Source organism: Neomonachus schauinslandi, chromosome 10, assembly GCF_002201575.2.
Source record: "Neomonachus schauinslandi chromosome 10, ASM220157v2, whole genome shotgun sequence".
In the NCBI taxonomy this organism is placed as follows: domain Eukaryota; kingdom Metazoa; phylum Chordata; class Mammalia; order Carnivora; family Phocidae; genus Neomonachus; species Neomonachus schauinslandi.
The window spans coordinates 39,129,487-39,153,377 of NC_058412.1; the positions used below are offsets into that span (position 1 = coordinate 39,129,487).

Sequence of the window (23,891 nt, forward strand, 5' to 3'; positions counted from 1 at the left end):
ACGTTTCTGACCAGGCCTCCTGGTCACTAGTCCAGGCTGAGGTCATGGCGAGGGCCCCCTACCCCCTGACACACACAGATGCACACACTCACACGCTGCCCACTTCCTGAAGGGTTCTCGACCTCTAGGCCGAGACCAGCCTCTCCCCTCCCGCACAACTGGCCCGCAACTGACCAGCCAAGGTCCTGGTTACCCACAGAGTCCATTCAACACGAGCAAGTGTTTTCTTTACATGTTGGGGCTTTTACTTCAATTTGAAGCAGATGGTTGAGCACAGATGTGAACAGCTTTGGCCTTTTGAGCACAAGGAAGGAACAGGCCTTGGCTTTTAACCTTCCCCCCCTGCCCGCACCTTCCCCAACTTACTGACCCGTTCCCCTGGTCCCTTCCTCCCCTCTGCCCCTCTGCATAACTGGGAACAGACTACTGGCCTTCATGCAGGGAACCATCTTGTTTTCCCAGCCAGGAGGGTGGGCCACAGGCAAGGAGTGGCTGGCTGGGCTGGCTGGGGAACAAAGACCCTTTAGGTGACCCTGGTGGGGCAAGTCCCCGGGGTGGGGTACAGGATGGTCAATATTGCTTCTTTCCTCCCCCTTCCTCCCTTGCCTTGATGCTCAGAGCCCAAGGAGCCTGGACCCAAGGAACACTGAGAATCAGGGTCAGAGGCCTGGGCAGCCAGTGGGAGGGCAAGAAGAGGGCCAGGATCTCATATCCCACTCCGTACAAGCACCCCCAGCCCTCTCTCGCCACCCCCAGAAAGTTTATCTTGTACCCAGCCAGCTCAGGGCCCAATGTAGAAAGAGAGTTCCAGGTCAGAGGGTCGAGCACTTCCATGGTCACCAAATGCCCATCCCTTCCATGAGTTTCCAGTGGGACGGCTGACTCGTCTTTGGCTTGGGATGGCTTTGGCAATGGGAGGAGCCAAAGTCATAGAGCAATGGTGTGGCTTCTCACTGTGGGCTGTTATCACCACAATTTGTTCAGTGTCTCTGTGGAATCTTTGGCAATGAATTTCTGCAGCCCTGGGCAAGGGGGAGGCTTTGCTCTCCCCTCCCCACCAGGCAGAGGGCAAAGTGCGGAGTCACCGGAGTGGCTGAGGGGGGACAGGAGGGTGCGAGGAAGGCAGATGTGCCCCTGCACCCTGACAGGCAGTGGTCTGAGCATCTGGCGGCATCTTGGAGAAGAAGACAAGGCTGGATTTGGAGAGCTCACCTTCTCCTTGGGCTTGACCAGAAAGAGGGCCCACAGCAGCATCCTTGGCCTAGACTGGGGCCAGTCACTCCTGAAAGAAACAACCAACGATCAGAAGAAACCCTACTCTCCCGACTCCCGTATCCTAAAGGCCAACTGGTCCCATGTGCTGGCACCCTCAGCACCTCCTCTCGTTTACTCCTTGCTGCTGTCCCAGGAGGGACCGGTGTGGCCCAGGCAGGGAACTGCATCTTGATGGGCTCAGTAAGTGACGGCGCCAGCATCTGAACCCAGGACCGGCTGCCCCCAGAGCCCAGCCTGTCCCCTGACTCCGCACTCTGCATTTGAGAGCCGTTGCTGATTTTGCCGGTTTGGGGAAACGGGCAGGGCTGCAGGGGCTAGAAGCAGCTCAGGGATACCTAGTGCTGCTGATCACACCATCCTCCGGGTCACACCCCATGGGAATGGCCATCCGCAGCTCCTTTTCCCTCCTGTTCAGACAAGAGCACTATACCTGGAGTCACGGGGCCAACTCGAGGTGCTGCCCTTCTACCCACCACCTGGGGGTCCCTGAGACAAGTCACTTGACTTCTCTGGGTCTCGGCGTTCTCATCTATAAAATGACACAGCTGGACCAGGTCAATAATTGTCGAACTTTTTTTTAAGCGGTAGAAATAAAGTCTGACCTGGGCAGCCCTACACAGAAAACAGAGAAACATGGTCTGGTGTATTTGGAGCAGCAGGCTGGGGGGACACAGGGCAAGGGGGTCGCAGGGTGCATTCCCTCCAATGTGAGGCTTGGGACATCTCTGGGAACCCAGGGTGCTAAGGAGCACGGTTTGGAAACCACAGAGGTTAGACCATCTCTAAGGGCCTCACCGTGCTGACCTCTGGAACCTTCGCTCTGGCAGCTGGACTTGCAGTTGCTCCTGAGAACAGTGACCACAGGGTGTGACTTGCTACCAGGAAGGGGCAGGAGATGGGGCAGGGTCACAGGGGCTGCTGGGACTTTAGGAGCTGTTGGGGAGGGTCTGCGAGGACACGTCCTCCCAGAACAGGCCAGAGTAATGGCAGTGCCTTAACCTGGGGCAGCCCACTCCTACTGAAGCAGCTCCAGGTACCGCTTCTCTGTGATTCCTGTGACCACCCCGAACAAACAGCTAAGTTGCATGTTTCTGAAGCAAAACCTCTGCAGGGCACCTCTGCCACTCCAGGGGGCTTGCTCGCATCCCCCATCTCAGAGGTGAGCTATCGCCCCCGTCTGGAGGAGGCGAGGGAAGCTGGCCACAGCAGGATCTGAATCCGGATCGACAGTGTTTATTCTACCACAGAGAAGCCGCTCCGGCTCAACTGCAGGCTTGGGGAGCCGGGCCGCCGCCAAACCACGGTTCTGGAGGGCCTGCCGACCGCAGGCCCTGGGGAGCCTCGCAGGCCTGGGGCGCTGGGCTTGGCCGGCGGCAGGGCTGGAGGTGGGGGTCCGAGGAGGAGGGGGGTTCGCCCAGCTAACGGAGGCTGAGGAGGGAGGAAAGAACGCGGGAGGTGGGAGCATCCTGATGCGCCGCGTCCAGGCTCACCTCCCCTGAGCCCGCCCTGCGGTGCGCGGCTGGCCCCGGCAGGAATCTGCTTCCTGGGACCGAGTCTGAGGAGGAGGGTTAAGAGGCGGGAAGGAAACCCATGGGGAGGGCACAGGGCCTGTGGTCCAGGGGTGATTTACAGCCCGCGTCAGCCGGGCGCTGGCTGCCTGGGCGGGCCCTCTCCGTCCGCCCGCCTGCGGTCTGGGGGAAGGCGCAGGAAGCTGGCTCGGCCGGCGGCCCGAGCTGTCCTACTGGCCACTCCTTCAAGGCGCCTGTCCCAAGCTCTCTCTTGGCTCTCGGACCCTGCAGAAGCCATGACTACCACCCAAGAGCAACCAAGAGCAATGGAGCCGGTTCCTCTCCCCAAAGCCTGACCTTCAGTGCCCCATCCCGCCCTTTCCCTGGTGTCTACGCTGGACCTGGGCTCCCACCGCCCACCTCCATGCAGGAATCCCAGCACATGCACCAACCAACCAAGGAAGTCTTACGTCAAATGGGGCACAGGGGGAAGAATACTAGGTGGTCTCAGGTGCCAGGACCTCCTCTGAGATTAACCTGCTTTGTGACCTTGGGGAACTTACCCTCCCTCTCTGTGCTTTAATTCCTTCACTTATACAGCAAGTGTAAGTACATATACATGGACACACACTCTCCCCAAAGGGTCTGCCGTAGAATACTAGACGGGTGAGGTACAGCCCATAAGTCTGGGAAATACCACAGACCTTGGCCCCATCTTGGAAAGTCACTACATATATTAAAGCATATTAAAGGCTCTAAAAAGTCCTGCAGTAAAGAAATTTGCCTGGCTTTATTTACCCACTATCTGCTGAATTCATTTGATTCTGTGATCACAACTGCACCTTGAGGCAATCTGTGGCCCTTCCCTGGACTTCAAGTATCTGCTTCTTTTCTGCCTCAGCATCCGAACCCAAATGCCCAGTGGGGGCAGCAGGTTGGTCCAGCCTCAGTCAGATTTCTTCCATAGACCAGCTATGCTTGGGGTATAGGAGACAAACCCACGGATGCCCCTTCAGAAGGGGCAGGGTGTGTGTGCGTGTGTATTAATTACAGGCAGGTAATTACAAATACAGAGGAGATGGCTGGCAAATACTCCCCACTGTGACAACCATACCACAGACCCCCTCGCAGAGGAGGAGGAGGTCCTGGCACCTGAGACCACCTAGTATTCTTCCCCCTGTGCCCCATTTGACGTAAGACTTCCTTGGTTGGTTGGTGCATGTGCTGGGATTCCTGCATGGAGGTGGGCGGTGGGAGCCCACCCATACCACAGACCCCTTCCACAGCTGGGAAAGGCTCTTGGCTCACTGCTCTGAAGAGCCCCCTAAGTCCCAGCCCCTTACCATAGAAGATACCCTTTAAACAGAGTCTGCCATGAAAATAAACTTTGAACGTGACTGGACGAGATGGCCTCTCAGGTCCCTTTCCGTGGTTCTGACGTGTTGAGTTCGATGGAGGGGATTTGGTCAGTGTGGCAAAGTGGTTGAGTTTATCACATTTAGAAATCATCTTTTGATCTGTCCATTCATTTGTGGCCAGAACATCAGCTCCACGAGGACAGGGACATGGTCTGTTTTGTTTGCTGATGAAGCCCCAGAGCCTAGAACCATCCGGATGCATAGGAGCACCTCGATAAATATTAGTTGAACAAGTGAATAAATATTTCCAGTCACAGGCATTTTATTTACTATAACTTTTATATACCACGGAATATGTTTCCAATTTCAAATGTAACTTAGCGTTTTTGTAAATATGCCTACGCTTCAGGGAAACTTTGGGTAATTGTTATGAAACCTGGAACAGGGCTGCACCTTTTTCACTTTTGTTCACTTCCCGTTTTTTTTATTTCTAATTATACCTCCTCTGCTTACCAAGTTTTTCTCTGGCTTTACGAGGACTGGCTTCCTCTCTCAATCACTTCTGTGTACTACAGTGCAATTTTACCACTTTAGGGGCATTTGAAAAAATGACTCTATCTGCCATCTCAGGTGTTTTACCTTTTAAATTCATTTTCAGTTTATGATTTTCATATTCATTTTCAGTCCACTCTACCTACTTAACCATTTTTCACTATTTTCGAATTATCCTTTTTTTTCTATTTTAGCAATTTGGATATATTCTTCCAGATGCAGAAAAAGATCCAATGGAATGGAAATCCTGACAGTTTGTTTGTTTGTTTCTCCTAAAAAGAAGTCAGATTTCAAATGTTATTTTAAAACAAAACTATGAAAGACAAGCAGGGAGGGCACCTGGGTGGCTCAGTTGTTAAGTGTCTGCCTTCAGCTCAGGTCATGATCCCAGGGTCCTGGGATCTAGTCCCACATCAGGTTCCCTGCTCGGCGGAGAGCCTGCTTCTCCCTCTCCCTCTGCCTGCCGCTCCCCCTGCTTGTGCTCTCTCTCTGTCAAATAAATAAATAAAATCTTAAAAAAAAAAAAAAAAAGACAAGCAGGGACGACGTGGGAGATGTATTTTCAAGACCCACACTATTAGGTATTATTTTATCTTTCACTTCTCAGTGCACCAACATGTGGGCTGGGAAGGGCCTTTGTGTTTGGTTGCAAATGCAGAACTGTGAGGTCCACTGTGGTCCCAAAGTCAGCAGGCCACAGGGCCCTGGACAGGCGGGCTCATCTCTCCATGCCTCAATTTCTCCATCTTTAAAGAGGACACAGTAATAGTACCTGCCTTCCAGGTCAGTTGCCAAGAGTCATTGAGACAAAGGAGCCATGGCCCTGGCAGGGCCTGGCACACCGTGCAGGCACGGGAAGGTGCTGGCTCATGTCCCTGCAAAAAGCTGGGTCCTCCCTTTGACGAACGGGTGTCCGAAAATATAAAAATGGCATCATAGTCTGAAAAGTCTCAAGTAATCAGAAGTAGTCACATTGAACCAACTGTCATATTGACCAATTTGTTTTTGATGGATTTTAAAAAAAATAGACACAATTTCTAAAATTACATAAGGCATGTCCATCACCTCATGACTGGATAACCAAAGTATGGTGTATCCATACAATGGAATATTATTCGGCCAGAACAAGGACGGAGGTACTAAAACATGCTAGAACACGATGGACCCCAAAAGCAGTGTGCTAAGTGAAAGAAGCCAGTCACAAAAGGCCACGTGTTCTAGGATTCCATTCACATGAAGTGTCCAGAGGGGGGAAACCCACAGACTAGCGGCTCCCTGGGGGCAGGGGGCAGGGAGGACTGTGAGGTAGGAAGGGAGAGCTAAAGCATACGGGGTGTCTTTCTCGCCTGAGAAGAAAGTTCTAAAATGCACTGCGGTGATGGTTGCACATAGCTGCGAAAATACGAGAAACCACTCAGCGGTACACTTCCAGTGGGTGAACTGACGTCATCTCAGTCAAGCAGTTAAGTTTTAAAAAAATTACGTAGGTAGTACATGTTAATTACAGAAAGTGTAGAAAGTACAGAAGAGTGGTCAGAAGGGAAAAATTTCAGTCACCTCAATCTCCCCCCTGGGAACGTGGGGTGACTACCGTTCCTTTACTTTTCTCAGGCTTAGATACACCTATAGGGTATATTTTGTTGGTTTGTTTGGGTTATTTATTTATTTACTTATTTTTAGAAAATGTTTATTATTGGGCGCCTGGGTGGCTCAGTTGGTTAAGCGACTGCCTTCGGCTCAGCTCATGATCCTGGAGTCCCGGGATCGAGTCCCGCATCGGGCTCCCAGCTCAGCGGGGAGCCTGCTTCTCCCTCTGACCCTCTCCTCTCTTATGCTGTTTCTCTCTTGTTCGCTCTCCAATAAATAAATAAATAAAATCTTAAAAAAAAAAATTTTAAAAAGAAAATGTTTATTATTTACATATCCTTGACATGGACATAGAATTTTAAGAAGGTGGAACTGGGTTGTGCCGACTGCACCGTAAGCTGCTGCTTGAGCCCTAAACACCCCCACGCCCCGGACGCCTTTGCCTTTGGCGCATGCGTTTTCCCATCTTCTCCGTGGGCCAGGCGCTGCTGAGATTATTCTGGGCATAAGCACAGGCCCAGGCTTCTGGCCTCCCAACTTCCCAGGGAACTGGAAGCAGGTATGGACCAGCCCACCCCCAGCGCCTCCCACCTCGCCTGGCCTGGGCGCCAGGGGTGACAGGCAGGAAATTTATGAGCAGTTGGAGTTGGCTGCTATGTTCCGAGGGCGGGAACATGGTGTGAATCAAGGATCTCACTGTGTCCGGGCTGGGAGGGCCCTCTGAGGTCCCAGCCATCTAAGAGTTGCAGAGTTGGGGCCAGAGCCCCTGGTGAGCCGGGAGAAGCCTCCTGGGGACCATGAATTGGGAGAATTCATCTACTTAACAAAGACGTACTGAGTCCCTACTGGGTGCCAGCCCTGTGACAGGCACGGGGTCAGAGTCCCGGCCTGGGGCAGCCGACACCGTGACTCCGGGGTGAGGCCGCAAACCACTGCGGCTGGTCCGCACCGTCGACCTGCCCGGTCGCTGTTGTGTTGGCTCCTCAAGGAGCGGCCGAGCTTGCCAGGGGCTCCAGGTTACAGTGTGCAGACAGCTGTCCACGCTGCTAAGAGGCTCCCCTACCCAGCGGGCCCCAGCCCCCCAGGCCGGGAGCATGAGTGGGTCCGGCAGTCTAAGCCCCTTGTTTCCCGAGCCCAGTGGATCCATTCCAACCTGAGTCAGTCCATGACATAAGAAAGATCCACCGCATCAGACAGTGTTGAGGCTGGGAGCAGGTAGCCCTGGGGCCCCCTCCTGTGCTAAGCTGCTAGAGGTGGAGCTGGTCCCAGGTGGGCCGGCTGAGACTGAGGGGGCGCTGTCCACATACCCCACACTGTCCTAGAGCTTTACCGGCTGGACCGTAACCTCCGAGAGGGCGGGGTTTTGTGGCCGGGTCCCTGCTGTCTCCCCAGTCCGGGATAATCAGAGCTAACTGGAGTCCAGTCTCTTAACCCGCCTGCCCCCACCTCCACTGCAGGCTGGGAAAAATGTGCTTCTCCTCTGCGCTCCCGAGGTACCATATATGGACGCCTACATGCCTCCGTGCCACGAATTACTGGTGGTATGATGGCCACCATCCCCTCGCTCACCCCAAGCACCTCCACCGTGAACTCCTGAAGGAAGGAAGAGGCATTGTCGTCCTCGGCACCCATATCCTCCTAGGCCTAAGGACAGAAGTGAGTGAATCAGTGCTTAGGGCTACTATTTATTTACTGAGGGTGGCCTCGTGCCGGGCGCCACGCTCTACTCCTTTGCGTGTGCTGTCTCACACACTCCTGGGGAAGTGGCCATCGCTGCTCCCATTTTGCAGATGAGGAAATGGAGGCTGGCACAGTTTCCTGGCTTCCCTAGGTCACCCTGCCAGCATGCAGGACAGCAAGGCAGACCCCTTGACCTCTGGAGAGCAGCTTCTTCACTGGCACTGGCAAGCGGGTCTGGCAAGTCCCCAAGCCATCCACCCAGCCGCCACCTTCCTGGGTTCTAAGAAAATCTCAGTCTTTGTCCTTTGAGCCAAAGGGAAAGGTGGCTGGCCCTGGGAGCCCTGGCACTCCCAGAGCCAGGGCCAGAGCCCATAAGGAGCTCACTGAGCCTGCAAGGGACGGCCAGGGAGACCCACAGCCCCCACCATGCTGACGCCTTCTTGGGCTACAGGCCACTCTCTCTGGCTGCCAGTCTCTCGGTTTCTCTCTCCATGCTTCGCCTGTGTGTCTCTGCGCCAACTCTCTCTTGGCCTCTCCTTTGTTTATCTCTCCCGTCCGTCAGCCTGTCTTTCTTGGCCCCCACCCCACCCAGAGCACAGGGCACTGTGAGGGTCGAGCTGGCCCGAGAGAGGGTCTGAGGCCCAGCTGCTGCAGCTTCCCATCTGCTTCCCATTCTGCGATGTTGTCCAGCCAATTCCACTTGGCTACCCACTGCTCTTCCAGACCCCAGGAGCCCAAGGAGCCCATGATCTTGCCCCCACAACCAGAAGAGGCACTCAGACAGGAGGGGAGCGGACAGCTGGGCAGACAGGTGGCCCAGCCAGATGAGGACGGCCCTGCTCCCTGGCAGCTCCCCGGTCGGCCCTCACCCATGACTCTCACCCCTCACTCCCACACACACTACACACATACACTCACACCTAACCATCGTGTCGACAGATCCCTGTCAGGCCTGCTCCTTCCCCACCTGGGGATCGCTCCTCACCACTCCTCTGCATCTTCGGTGCCTCCCTCCCCAGTCCTCACGGCAACTGACAGCTGGGGTGATGCCACACCAAGCAGACAAGCCAATTCTTGCCCAGTGCTGGCCAGCGAGCCTTTGCAAAGACCGCAGGGTGTCTCCAGGAGACCCCCAGGAAGGAGCCTAGCTGTGGCTATTTCAGGACCAGTGGGGGAAATAATAGGTGGTCATGAGGTCCCCGGACAGCCCCCCAAAATCAAGTGACTTCCATAAAAACTGTGCAAATGCAGTTTTAAGGTGAGAAAAACACCTCCCCTGCTCCTTCTCACCTTCCCTAGGCCCCTCACAGCTAGATTCTGGAGGCACCGTGGGATCCAGGCCAGGGTGGGATATCTCTGATCAGGGCTCCCTACCCACTGCCACCCTTCCTGTCCATCAGCGACGACACAGAAGTAGCTTCCAGCTGCACCACGGAAAGGCCAAGACTGGAAGAGAACCGAGTAGTTTACCCACATGCACGTGCACACACACACCTACTCACAGGCAATAAGCCCTGCCGTAGGAGCACCTCACACGGCCTCTGTTTGAATCCTGACTTCCCCATTCTACCAGCTGTGTGACTTTGAGCAAGTTACTTCACCTCTCTGTGCCTCCGTTTCTTCACCTATAAAATGGTAATAACCGTGATCTACTGCACAATGTTGTAGGGAGGATTCAGGAGCACAACGGTGGCAATGCAAAGCACTGGGCATTGGGCAGCCCCGTGTCAGAGCGCACATGTGTGTGTGTGTGTGTGTGTGTGTGTGTGTGTGTGTGTGGCTCCCTGCCATTTGCCCCATTAGCTCCCCGAGGCAGGACTGCGTCTGCACCTCAGCCTGCCAGGGTCCAGGTCTGTACTGGGCACAGAGGAGTTGCCTGTTAGACGCTGTGGACCGCAACTGGAAAGCCCTCCGCCCCTCCGTTCATTCAGCAACTATCTACTGCGTGTTTACACCATGCCTGCTCCCTTTGAAGCACTGGGGATCCTGCAATAAGCCAGAGACAAGGAGCCCTGCCCTCCCCGCGCTGACATCCTAGAACCAGCCCTTCCCCGGGAGCAGATTTCCCCAGAGAAAGGAAGCCTCGTGTTTTCTGTGCCAAACAGCTTGGACAGGTCCCTTCCCGATAACTGATGCACTTCCCTGCATTCTCAGTCAGACGTTACTGGATGTACTTTAGCTTCCTCTTGACAACCCAAGGTCAAGCCCAGAAACATCAGGCCACAGGAGACTCCACAGGTCCTTGAGGCTTCTGGGGCCCCCTCCCCCACGACACTACATGGCACGAGCCTCTTGGCCCTCCGGAGTGTCTGGCATTGCTCTTTTTGCTTTTCTGTTTCTTCCCACTCCATCAGAGCACCGGCTGTGACTTCGGGTGCTGTCCCTGCACCTGCTCCAGGAGCTGACCTCCCACTTCAGTGAGTTATTTCTGTTCAGCTGCTCTGGTTAGAGACACCAGGGAGTGAAGCTTGTAAGAATTGGGCAGAGATTAAGGGTAGTGGGCTCTGGAGAAGGCCCCCTGGGGCTCTTGTATGAGCTTTTATGCATGGCCTTTGTGTTCCCGAGCTCTGCACTCCAAAGGGGGGGGCCTTTGTTTGTTTTGTTCTCTGAAGTGACTGGCACCCAGAACAATGCCTGGTACATAGTAAACACTCTAAAGTATTTATTCTTAAATCAATGTGCAGGGCCCTCATGCTTTCTTCATCTTTTTCTGCTCATGTAACTAAAGAGACCGAACAAGTAAGAATCGCTGTGTGTCTATGCCGAGGGGGTGGGTGGGCCGAAGCAGGTCAACCTTTCGCAAAAAACCACACTGGCTGCCCAGGCACGTGCTGTGTGTGTGTGGTGGTGGGGATGCGGGGGCAGGAGAGCGGCAGGGTCGTGCAGTGGGTGGGTGGTTCTCAGCCACACCTTCTACCCCCCTGGACAGGAACTCAACCCACACGACCCTGACAGATGGTGCCTACAGACTCACCAGGACACCTGTGTGTGCACACACACACACACACACACACACGACAGCAGAGGGACAGACAGGGTGTCCTCTGCCTGGCAATGGAATCAAGTCCTAGGTGGGCAGCCCAGTCTGGTATCCCTTCTCTAAGTCACTGGGGGCAGAGGGGTGGCTGGGCTGACACTCAGACCCACTTGTCCCGGCCCCCGGGGTCTTGCACTGCCAGACACCTTCTGCAGTTCACATTCTCACCCTGGGGGCAGCAGAGGACAGAGATGGTCTAGATTCAGGAGCACTGTGTCTGGGGCTGAGGAGCTTGCCTCACCCCGCCCGGCCTGCCCAGCTGTCTGAGCTGGGTGACTTCACCTCTGGGTCCCAGCCTCCCCATCTAGTTGCCATGGTTAGAAATGTGCATCCTGGGTGGCTGCTGTGGGAGGCAAGCGAATAAGGGGCACGAGAGGGCTCTGCAAACTCTAAGACATAGTGCAGAGAGGTACAAGGTCACACTAGTGGCCTGGCCTGGCCCCCCAGGTTCTTTTATTTTTTTTTATTTTTTATTTTTTTAAGGATTTTGTTTATTTGACAGAGAGAGACACAGCGAGAGAGGGAACACAAGCAGGGAGAGTGGGAGAGGGAGAAGCAGGCTTCCCACGGACCGGGGAGCCCGATGTGGGGCTCGATCCCAGGACCCTGGGATCATGACCTGAGCTGAAGGCAGACGCTTAACGACTGAGCCACCCAGGTTCCCCCCTCCCCAGGTTCTTTTAACCTGGCAGTGCTGGCAGCTGAAAATGGAGCTACTGGCTCTAACTTTGTGGAGCCATGGTGAAATGTGTGTGGTTAAGGTGGTGACCCTGGTTAGGTCCACTGAGAAGAAAACCACCCTGTCACAAAATAGGGTCAATCCTCCAGGGAGGAGCCACGTGGCTATTTAAGCCTGCTGCACTCCCAGCTGAGAGATCCTGGTGCCTTTCTCAGTTACGGTTGCGGGGGGCACCCCTTCTTCCAGGGCAGGTAGGGGATGTCTGGGCAGGGCGACTGAACTGATGAGGGGAAATGCTCTTTCCAGCAAAGTTCCTGTCCTGCCTTTGGATGAAGCATGAGGATGAAGTGCTCGGTGCTGTGGCAGCCACTATGCAGCCATGAGGCAAAGACCAAAAGAAGCCTTGGAGCCCAGGAAGCAGCCGCCTCCCTTCAGCTTTCCTGAGAAACGGGAGCCCCTATTTAGTTTAAGTTGCAGCTTGAGGGGGTTCTGTGATCTGCATTGCAAAGATTTCCTCACTGATTCAAGGGAATAAGGACACAAGATCCCCAAACAGGGGCCTGAGGGAACACAGGGGCATTTCTCTGGTTGTGTCCTGAAGCCCCTAGTTTATCCTTCCCTCGAGTCTCTGCCTTCAGCATAGGAAGATTCAGCCCCCGCCCGCTATGTGGATTTTAGTTGAAGGAACGCTGCATCATTATTTAGGGGCCTACTATGTGCCAGAAGCTGGGACACAAAAGTGAAAGGCCACCCAGTCTGGCTAAAGAAGCGCACTACACAAACACTGTATGACGTAATGTAGCGCAGGGGTTACAATATTATGTAATATGTCATGTAATGTACCAGCTAAAAATATAATGTAATGACATAACACGAGCTCCAGCAGATCACACAATAGACCGTCTTATATCACTACTTCACAGTGTATCACAGGACACATTCCTGAAGTAGACTATACACACCCCTGTGGTAAAGGCTGCAGAGTGGCCACGCTGTGAGGCCCTGAAGAGGAGGCTGGGTAGGGGTCAGGGAGGGCTTCCAGCAGGAACTGAGCCTTCTAGAATGAGCAGGAGTTAGCCAGACAGACAGGGGAGAAGGGCATTCCAGGCAGAAGGGACAACATGAGCACAGAGACCAAAAATAGCCCCTTTGGGCGAGGAGTTCCTTGTTGCTAGAGTGTAAATTGGGACACGGGGAGTGACCAGCTAGAGCCAGGTCACTTGGGGGAGGGGTGTGGCCTCTACTCGTGGCCTGGGGGGAGCCCCTGAGGGTCCTGAGCAGGGATCGAGGCAGTCAGACCCGGCTTGTGGCAGAGCTGCTAGGAGGAGCTCAGGTGGGGACCGACTGAGTTAGAGCGGCTGGGCAGCTGGGCCAGGTCCCAGCGGGCTGTGAATTCTGGGTGGAGAGCAGGAGGGTCTTGAAGGAAGGAATGGCTCCCTACTTCTCCCTCCAGAAATATTTTTACTAGGAGCTCAAGGAAGGCAGGGATTGATATTTTCCCCTAGAACCAGCTTTCTGGTCTGCTAGGGCGGGTGGAAAGGGGTAACGGGCTCAAGGGCAGGCAAGGAACCGAGGCCTGCTGGCACTGATCCAGGCCTCCTGCTGTGCTGGGTACAGGGGCTCAGGGCTGGGCGGTGGGCAGGCCTGTCCTCCCTCGGCCTCCCTTGTCCTCTGAAAGCCTCAGGGCTGGAAAGCAATTTCTGGTCACTGGGCTGGCTCCACGTTACAACCAGGGGCCTGAGGCCAGTGGTCCCTCCTCCTTGCCCAGGCTCTCCTCACCTTTGGCTGTACGAAGACCAATTTCTCAGGCAGAAGACATGGGAGGGAGGAGAGAGTTGACAAGACAATTTCACATACTTTGTGCATCCATCCCTGAGCAGGTCCGGGAGGCAGGCTGGGCATCTTCCAGATAGGACACTTGAGCAAGGCCACCCAGTCACACAGCCCCAGGGCAGAGCGGAGGTGAGCTTCAGAGTCCAGACCCAGACACCTGCCCATTGAGACCAAGCAGGGAGGGTAGATCTCAGCCCACTCGGAGCCCTTCAGATGGTGAGATTAATGGCCCTGAAATTGCAATAAACATAAATATTTGGCCTTTCCGGAGCTGCCTCTCTCCAACTAAAATGGGGAGGGAAGGAGAGAGGAAAGGAGGGCAAAGGAATGAAATGCAGGGGCCTGGGTACAAGGTAGATGAGACACACAGACGCCCTCCAATGCCCAGAGTCCTTGGCTTGGAAGAAGCCAGCCCCCCCCCCACCACCACCACCACGCGGGATGTCAGGCTTTCCCCACTGCTGTGGTGAGGGGCTCCAGAGCTTCTGGGTCTGTTGGGATGGGGGTGGGGGGGCAGTGGAAAAAGGGTGTGGGGAATTGAGAAAGGAAAGTGGAGACGCCCAGTCCCCTGGCCTTGACATGCCCCCCCTCCATGAAATCTCCAGCCTCTAACGCTTGGGAGGCATCCCTTTCCCCACCTCCACCTGGCAGCCCCCTGCCTGACTCTCAGCTCCACATCCGGGCTCCAGGGGGTGTGAGGAAGGCGGGCCATGCTTTGCTATCTCCCTTCCTCCCCGATGTGGTGTACCAGCTGCCAGCCCTGCCCCAGCACCCCGTGGGCTCCCGACAGGCCACCGGTGACTGCTCCCAGGAGGTGCCCAGATTCCAGGCAGGCATCTCCCAGAAGCTCCTGGCAGAGACAGCCAGTTCTTAAAAAAAGCTTCATGTCATAGTGCAATCAGCCGAGGGGCCCGAGCACGAGGGTGTTTATTAACGCCACTGTGTTCCCCAAGCACCTCTGTGTTGCTCTGAGGAGCCGATTGGGGGTGGGGAGAGTGCTCCACATTATCTCTGGCGTCTCTCTGCCTCTTGTCCGAGACCCGAACACTGACGGCTGGGCCCTGCCCACAGTGTCCCTCCCAGGCCCCTTCCTTCCCGTCTGTCCCCTCCAGCCCAGGTTTTATGAAAACAGTCCCTTCCAATGATCCCCAATTTCAACAGTTTCGAGAAGGAAGAGGGTCTGGCAGCATCCAGGAGAACTAATTAGGTGGTCTTCGGGCACCTTAGAGGAGGAAGAAAAGTCATAAGTGGTATAAGAGGAGGAAGAAGCAACATAAAAAGAAAACGAGGGGAAACAAAATAAAAACCGGAGATAAAAAGTCCAGAGAAAACAGCGGCGCCTGAGAAACAAGGATCTCAGCCGCCAACTTTTACGGCGTCCAGCCCTGTTATTCATAAGTGAGTTTCCTCTCTCACAAAGGACCTTTTGCACGGTTTTCCCTTCTGCCTCCAAACCAGCTGCTCACGCTGTTGTATCCTGAGTGATGATGAGGCTCTGAAAGGGTTTTTTGGGAACAGATGGCCAGGGGAGAGCTGGGGAATGTGCCAGCAGCGGGCTGGGCGGGCTGCCAGGGCCTGCGGTGACTGAGTGCTTGGGCTTCCAGCTCGCGTGCTTTCCCTGCCCTCTGCCCTCCGTGGCGCCAGCAGGCCTTCCCAGCGAGCGCTCAGAACATCTGGAGTCTGGGGCTGCCAGGAGGGGGGGCCGCGGCGGCCGGGCGGGGGGCCCTCTGTTCCCGCGGAGCTCCCATGGAGTCGCCACCAGGCCCGCCCCGCAGAACAGCTAATCAAAACCACAGCGGCCCGAATGGGAACCAGGCGTGCTCCCAGCTGCAGCCAGAGGCCGCCAGGCGACGTAACCCGGTGTCAGGCCTGGCCGGCGGGGCAGCGCTGGAGGTGCTGGGGGCTGATGACACCCCCGGCCCACCCCAGCCGGCGCCACCCCCAGGGCCGCCCCCGGCGGGCTATTGGCTCCCTGCAGCTGAATGGAGCCTCCGCGTGCTGCAGCCCGGGCTGCTTACGTAAGAGCTCCGGGTGAGGCGCAGCACCCAGCTATTTGCCTATTTGCCGGGGGGCCTCCGGGTGAGGGCCACCCCGTGGGGCAGCAGGTGAGCTTGAGGGCCCAGCAGGCCTCCAGAGTTGAAGAGCATGGGGTTTGGAACCAAAGAGACACAGGCTCGAACCGACTCCACCACTTGTTAGCCACGTGGCCCTGGGCACGTGCCACCCCCCCGCCTCAGTTTCCCCTCTGTGCAATGGGGGAAGTGGTCCTCACTTGCAGGGTTAGTGTAATATGAGGTACAGATAATGTATGTGCGGTGTCGGGGAGACCATGGACACTTAGCACATGGTCCACAAGGCTGTTGGCGACAGTTTATTAGCCTTATGACTGCACAACCGAACATGAGGCATGTTTTGTGGTATAAATCCATGAACTTCAAAAGCCCGGGAATTTCCGGGTTGGCTGCATGCTCACCTCCCCTTATGGGTACAGGACCAAGGGCTTTGGTTGAAGTGCTAGTGAGGGACGGGTCCCCCATTCAGAGCTATTCATCCTTATCTGCCTTTTGGTTGATCAGTCATTCATCCACCCCAGGCACTGCCCCTTCCTGAGATAGTACTTCGTGGGGTTCCACAGGAAGTTGTTATCTTACTGCTGTAAATTCCTGACATTTCCTCTCTGGCACTCACTGAGAATGTGCCGGCCTTTTCTCAAATGGGACCCTGTTTAATCCTTCCAGCAAGGTGGCAAGGAAGGCATGTGGTTCTCACTTTACGGATGAGAGGATGGGGGGTGGGAATCAGAGAGGTTAAGTGACATGCCCAAGGTCACACAGCTAGAAAGTGCCAGTGTCAGGACTCAAACCCAGGTCTCCGGCCCCAAAGCTCTCCTACTTCACAGTCTTGCTGAGGGTCTCCTTGTTATGCTTTCATATGCCTTAAAGTTAAATGCCAGCACCACAGAGAACTGAAAAGAACGGTAGGGTTCAACTTAACTCTCACCTACACAGGCACCCTTTCTCCAGCATTCTGAGCCGAGGGTCACTGAGCCTCTGCAGGGATTTCCAGAGGAGCACCCTGGCTCAAAGAGGTGCTCCGGGGGGAAAGCGTTCTCTGAAGGTCTCTGCATCCCCAAGGGTGATCAGTTAGAGCATCAGAGGGCTCTTCCCACGTCTCTGTGGCTCTCTGATCATGAGTGGTTGGTTCTTTCTTGCTATGCCCAAAGCTCCATGTTGGGGAGAAGGGAGGGGTCTGTGAGTGCATGTCAGGAGGGGCACAATTTGGAGAAGGGCACAGGAGGGGGGTGGAGAGAGTGTGTGAGGAGAGAGGAAAGCAGGACCTCGCCTCTACCCACCGCCCCCAGGACCACCCGGGGAACATCAGAGGGCCAAGCTCTGCCTTCCGGGGGGAAGCTGGCTCCCAGCTCACCTGTGAGGCTCCCCAGCCAGTGATCCCTCCAGCCCAGTGCCTGCCAGACCTGTGGACTAATGATGTCAAATGTGAGAGGAGAAACGGCAGCTGAGAGAACACTCTGTGTTAGACCAAACAGTTGGCGACAAACGTCTATGTAATTGGAATGCCAGAAAAAATACATTGCATCCATTTTTATGACTAGAAGGGAATTTGATGGTGGTTTCCCATCCACCCCCCCTTTTCTTCCCAGCATAGATGGACTCTATGGGCTTTGAAGGCAAATGGTATTTAACTCAGTAACTTGGCCGGGAGGATATGGAAAAAGAAGCTCCTCTCGCACACCCACTTCCATGTGGGAGGCAGGACAGGGAAGGGCAGGGGCCACCGCACACCTCTCTTACTGGCTAAGGGAGCTTGGTCAAGTTCCTCAGGCCTCTGAACCTCAGCTTTGTTATCTGGGCAATGGGACAGCACTGTTACCCACCTCGCAGGGTTGGCGGGAAGAGTCACGAGGCGATCCATCACAAGACCTAAGCACTACGCCCGGCATGTAATCCAGGCTCTAAGAACCTCAGGTATTATCAGTGTTCTTGGGACACACTGCACGGGGGTCCCAGCAGTCTCTGGGAGCAACTTTTAGATCTGTGTGAAATGCCCACGCAGGGCACAGGGAAAGTAAGAGTGAGGCGTTTAGTCATTCAGACAGAAAAAGGGGCTGAGGGACCTCAACTCAGAAAGCCCGGCCCCAAAACGCCTTAGAAATCACTTCTGGTGACAACTTACCTTACAGAAGTAGACCCGGAGGCCCCAGTGGGGGTGACTATGTACATGCAGGTAGGGACAGAGCCAGGGCAGTGCCCCTCGGTGGACACTCTGGGGACACAGGAGGCCCTGCATACAGGCGACTGGATCCAGCCAGAGCAGGAGCTCTTGAGACTCTGCCTCACGAGCTCTGGGGCTTGGGCACGGTCCACATACACAGCAGGAGCCACCAGGTCCTGTCCAAGGCCTGGGCTCAGTCGCTCAGACAGTAAGGGGCCCCTCGAAACATCCTTGGCTCCCAGTGACCCCCAACCCACAACCAATGTACCACCTCAGCTTGTCCCCAACACCAAAGCTACGGAAGTCTGCACATGAGATGGGACCTGCCATCACCAAGAAAAGCCTCCCCTGTCTAGAAAGTAGCAGGAAAAGAGGGAAGACGTAAGTCTGACGGAGCTACACCAGCCTCAGCGCTTCCTCCGGGACAGAGCACCCACAGGGTAAGGAGCAACCTCCCAGCCTTGCAGAGCCAGCCTCCCCCCAGCCTCCCCCCAGCTGGCACAGCCCCAGGGGGCCCTAATCCCCTAATCACTGCCCACGCTTCCGGAATAGCCCTGAACTCAGTGCATCATGACATTTTTTCTCTCCCCATCCCCAAATGGCCTGCAAGCAACCCCGAGGGAACAGACTTGCTGGCCATTTAGCACCAGGGTTGAAATTACGCTGTCAATGTTTGTAGCCGTTAGTTTACTCTGATTATTACTCCAGAGGTTAAAGTCGCTGGAAAGGGGCACCCTGGATTGTGGGAAATCGGTCCTTTCTTATTCTGCAGGTCTGGTTAGCCCCCCTCCCCCCCCCGCCCCGCCCCAGCCCAGGTGTGAAACAGTCCTGCTGTTCTTCCTCTTTCTCCTCCTCCTCCGAAGCTCCCAGGAGTTGCTGCTTTAAAAACAGGAGCTGCAGAAACATGGCCCAGAGCCAGGTGCTTAGCGTGCGCTATCTCCAACTACAGACAGAGTCAGAACTGAGCTCTCTAGGGCCCATCCACCCCTCCCCCCATGACAACGCCCCCCCCAACCCCGCCCCCGCCCCCATCCCCGGGCTGGGCGGCCTCCGGCCTCCGACACAGGCCTCTCTGCATGACCCTGGCTTCCAAACGAGGCTCTGAACCCTCGAAGTTGTGTCCTGTGAGGCCCAGAGACAGAGGACCCACGGGTCAAGGGATGCAGGTCTCTGGCCCTGGCAGGGAAGGGCTGAGATGGGCAAAAGGGGGCACCTGAGGCCTGGCAGGAGATGGGGGCTGCTGAATTCACTTTAAATCCCATTCTTAACACAGGTCTGGGGGGGCCGTCAAGGCAGCTCGTTAGAACTACAAGGGATCTCAGAGGACGCTGCGCACGATCTCTCACAGAGGTGTCCTGAGAAAGGGTCACCCGGCCTCTTGGGGACACATTCACTGTGAGGGCGCCATCGAGGGGAAGCTGAAATTGCTATCAGTCACACTGGTGAGGGTCACCCCCGTCACAGCTGCCATTTACAGAGGACTTCCTTTGAGCCACTCACTTACATGGGCACGCGTTCTCTAGTTTCTTCCCTTCTTTGCTTTCCCTCTCTCTCCTTAGGATGTAAGCCTGGCTCACTCCCATCCCCAAACCCTCAGTGGCCACAGGGGAGGGGGGACAGGGGCTCGATCTGAGCCCTCAATCCATCCACTCTGTCTACAGGGACTATGGAGGGTCAAGCCCCAGTGCAGAGCTCACTGCACATGCTCAATAAACATTGAATGAATGAATCATCAAGTGAATCTCCAGGGACACCAGTCCCCCTGGTTCCGATTAACAGAATGGTGGCCTGCCCCAGCCACTCAGGGCCACTGGGCAGGTCACTGGGCCCTCCCTGAGGACATCTCAGGACTCACCAACCTGCACAGTGACAGACATGCAGGAAAGCATAAGCCACAGAAACAGGGTGGCCCCGTGAACCCCCAGCCTGCCAGGGCAGAACACTGGGACTGGACAAGTCGTCGTATGTCCCGGCACCTCCAGGACCCTGTCCATCTACGTCCTCCTGGCAATGCTGACTGCAGGCACAGCCCCTGGGACAGCCACCCAGCAGGAGGGGACACAGGATACCGCAGGAGGGGACACAGGATACCCCCTGCTCTTCCGAGGAGAGGCAAGACGGCCACTTGGGCACGGAGGCTGGAAAGGGCCTGAGAAATCACTAATGACGTTCCCACCATGCCCACTTATCAGCGACAGAACCGAGGCTCGAAGAGGTGGAGAAATGGGTCCAAGACGACACAGCTGGTAGGTGATGAGGAGGGACTTGGATGCCCCGAACCACAATCTGCCACCTCAGTCTCCCAATCAGGGCAATGGGGAGTTGGACCAGATGGTCTCTAAGGTGCCTTAGACCTGAAGGGATTTCAGGGGGAGCCAAAAGCTCATCTCTGCTGGGCATCTTCTTCACCCCACTCCCCTTCCGTCCTCCCCAGCCCAGGACTCTATCTGCTCCAATCAAGGAACAGGGAAGGGAAGGGTCAGCCCTCCTGTCTCGGCGCAGGAGGGGGGATGTGCGGGGGGAGGTGAGGGGCTGAGGGGTGGATTGGGAGCAAATGGCGCCTGCCCACCCTGCCCATCCACACCTCCAGGCCGCCCGAATGCCGCGGGAAGTTCACCCAGAGTTTATAAACCTCCCTTGTCACAGAGCCCTGCATGGAGCCATCAATCAGGCCCTTAATTTACCCGTGTCACTTTCCAGAGGAAAACTGCCCTGCCAGTAGCCAGTGGCGCTTCCTCTCTCACCCACTCGATGAGGATTTCATCTAATTGGTCCACGTTAAATCATTCCCAGGAATGCAACGTCCAATTACCGTGGCAGCGGCCGTGGCTGGCTGGCGGGGAGGACGTGCGGGGCCTTCCCCGGCGGAGGCAGGAGAGTCCATGGGGGGCCTCCCTGGCTCAGGGCCCAGAGGCCTCTGGGAAACATGGAGGACCCAGCGAGGAGCCTGCTGGAGGGGGAGGGGGGCCGAGGGGAGGAATGTCAGGGATGAGAGGGAGAGGCAGGCCAGGAAGAATGGAGGATGCCAGTCACCTGGCTCTCCGACCCTCTCCATCCCTGGATGCCCAGGGGGCCAGGCGTCTCTCCCAGCCTCCACCCACCTCACGGACACAGGCTGGGTCCTGCCTTCTATGTCTCTTCCCCTCATAGGAACAGAGATCCAGAGGGCTGCCATAAGGCTTGCTCAGTACTGCCTGGCACTGACCCCCAAGTGGGAAGGCCGGGGGCACAGGCCATTCAGGGACCATAGCTGTGCTCACCACGCTTCCCCCTGCACATCTTTCTCCAAACCCATCAAGCTTGCTACAGGCTGGTTCGGACGCTGTGCCCTGCTTCATCTTCCGGGTGACCTCCTGGCTGTCCTTCCGGTCCCAGATCGAGGGACCAGACCAAGATGCCCTCTCAAACTCCCTTGGGCAGGACAGGTAAGCTGTCCTTCCTGTGCCAGCCCTTCTGCTGCCCTTAGCACAGACTTCCGAGGCCACCTTGCCATACTGTACCACCCATATCCACTGGCAGAAGGGCCACTCTGGCCAGCCTGGGAGCTTCATGGGGACTGGGACCACGTTTGTCACCTTTATATCCCTGCCCAATATGCATGGTACATGGTTGGCAATCAACAAATCTCTCCAGAATGAATGAACGAATGACGAACATCACTCGCCTTAATGCACGGCCTCAGGTAATGCACAGGCCAAGTCATACTCCCAAACATGCCGAGGGGCTCTCCTGGTCTGTAGACCCTGCTCAGAGGATCTCGTTCTGGCTCATTCTGATACAACAGCTATCAGGGGCCACCTGGGCACATCAGCGCCAGAGCACAAAAAACCGGAAAGAGCTTCAGATACACCATCTTCCACATGAAGGGAGCAAACCCAGGCCCAGCGTGCCTGTGTGAGGTACCCGCCAGCCCCAGGACCAGGAATAGGGTCACCCCCATAATCCCAGGGAGCGACTCCCAGCAAACCTCTAGGAGGCTGATCTTGCTGGCCCCTTCAGAAGCCTGGGGGAGAGTGGGATGCCCCGACTTCCGTTCCCACCTCTCCCGACCCCCTGCGGAGACTGCTGCCCGCGTGGCTGGCACGTACCTTGCGCTTCTTGGCACGTCCCTCAGCCTGCAGGGTCCGGGTGCAGCGCTGTACGCACTCGGAGAAGCTGAGGTTGCTGTGGTCGGCACTGTAGTCGAGGTCAGCCAGCCGTGCCAGGGACAGGATGTAGTTACAGGCGATCCTCAGGATGGCCAGTTTGGACAGCTTCTGCCCGTAGGAGTAACACGGCACCTGGGGGTTGAGAAGGCATCAGGAGGGGCTGCCGGGGGCTCTGCACTGAGCACAGCCCAGCAGGGCACCCTGGCCAGGCAAACGGGGCCACTCACAATGACGTCCCGCTGCCCGAGAGGGGACCGCCGGGGAGCAGAGGTGGCCTGTCGAATCCCTTGACCAGTATTCTATTTTCTGTTCTAAGCACCCACTGTTTTCCCGCACGCATCTCAACTCGTCCACTCACAAACTCCGGGAGACATCCACGTTCCCACTGTGTAGGGGAAGAAAGTGAGGCTCAGCTCACGCCCACAAGGCAAAAGGAATGAAGCATGTGAGTTCCCACCATGACAGAGCTCTGTCCCCCACCCTCCCTAAGAAGGAGTCTCTCAGATTTTTCAGCTCTGATACGCCATTCACTCACTCATTCAGCGACCCTTGTTTTGCTGGACACGCAGGGGTCCAACTACAAATAAAAACTTGATTCCTGACTTCAGAGAACTCACACTCAAGAGAGATGTCATAAAAGAGTTAGGTACCCAGGACTCTGGGAACATACAAGAAGGAACGTGCCAGTGCTTAGCTGGGAGGGCTTTCTTTTTCTTTTCTCTTTTTCCTTATGCCCTCTGGACCTGCAGTGCTGCTGGGCATGCAACAGGTGCATCATAAATATTTACAGTCCCAACCAGACTTGACATGCTTGTCAGTGACTCATCGCCAAGCAGACGCTCACTAATTGCACAGGGGTTTGTACGGGGTGAAGAGACAGAGCGTCCAACTTTCGAACACTGTCCGCCAATGTTTGTACCGTGCATGCGAGCAAAAAACAATGAAGACGACAGCTGAGCTCTGAGCTGAGATGTGGAAATGACCCCACAACGTCCATCTGACGGGGGCAAACCGACACAGCCCATACCACTCCTCTGAGGTACCACTCACCCAGCCCCCAGGGCTCCAGTTTCCTTCTCCTCTCTCTGGCATTCCAGATCTAGACCCAGCATCCACCCCTACCACCGACTCTGGTACCCATTAACCCCATCCTGCAGAGTGGGTCGCCCCAGCAGGTCCACTCAACAAGTATTTGGTGAGTATCCCCCATATACCAGGCCCTGTTTTGGGCCAATGGTTCTCAACTGCAGATGATTCTGTCCCTCGGGGTGCTGTTGGCAATATCTGCAGACATTCTTAACTGTCAGTATTGGGGAGCAGGGGAGGGAGGATGGTACTGGCCCCTGCTGGATAGAGGCCAGGGACGCTGCTAAACATCCTGCAATGCACAGGGTCCTCTAAGGCCCCCACCACATGGAACTGCCCGGCCCGACCTGTCACTGGTGCAGAAACTGAGAAAGCATGAATAAGACAGTCACCTCAGATGGGGCCCTAAATGCATCATCCACTTTGTTCTCCCTTTGTCCAGGAGCTCTCTCTGACCCTCCCCTCCCAACCCTAAACCAGGGGACAAGGGGAGGAGTGCTGGAGTGGACACCTGCCCTTAACAGTGCTCTAATAGCCCCCCAACTGTCCTTAACTCCTGATTATTGTGACTCATTTAATGGCCAGTCTCCCTGTGAGCTGATGGGGGGAGGCTCACATCTGCAGGGCCTAGCACAGGTCTTGTGCCTAATAGGCCCTCCAAAGGGTTTGTTCAATGAGAGAATGAATGAATAAATGAATGATCTACCTCCATGTTCATCAGGGGGCTCCAGAATGTTTAGAAATGTGTTCAAAACCCTTTCTTCTCTCGGAGGATGAAGATTTAGCTATTCAGTGTAGAGCTTAAGCACACATACCTTTTGGCCATCTGGGCTCACCTCCTGCTCTATAGCTCTCCCAGGCTAGCAGACCCCGGGGGCAGGTTCACCTTAAGGAGGCTTTCTCTGACCAGCATTC

The 23,891-nt window shown here is 55.7% G+C and overlaps 1 protein-coding gene across 1 annotated transcript in view; it reads right to left on the reverse strand.

Annotated features, from left to right (window-relative positions):
* Positions 1–231: 231 nt before the first annotated feature.
* ATOH8 (atonal bHLH transcription factor 8) overlaps positions 232–23,891 on the reverse strand; it is a 31,184-nt gene continuing 7,524 nt past the window's right edge. Inside the window, exons 2-3 of the mRNA XM_021697621.1 lie at positions 21,831–22,022; positions 232–1,282 (exon numbers count right to left, since the gene is read on the reverse strand). Coding sequence (XP_021553296.1) covers positions 1,277–1,282; positions 21,831–22,022 — 198 coding nt within the window. The 3' untranslated portion in view covers positions 232–1,276. The remainder of the gene's footprint in view (positions 1,283–21,830; positions 22,023–23,891) is intronic.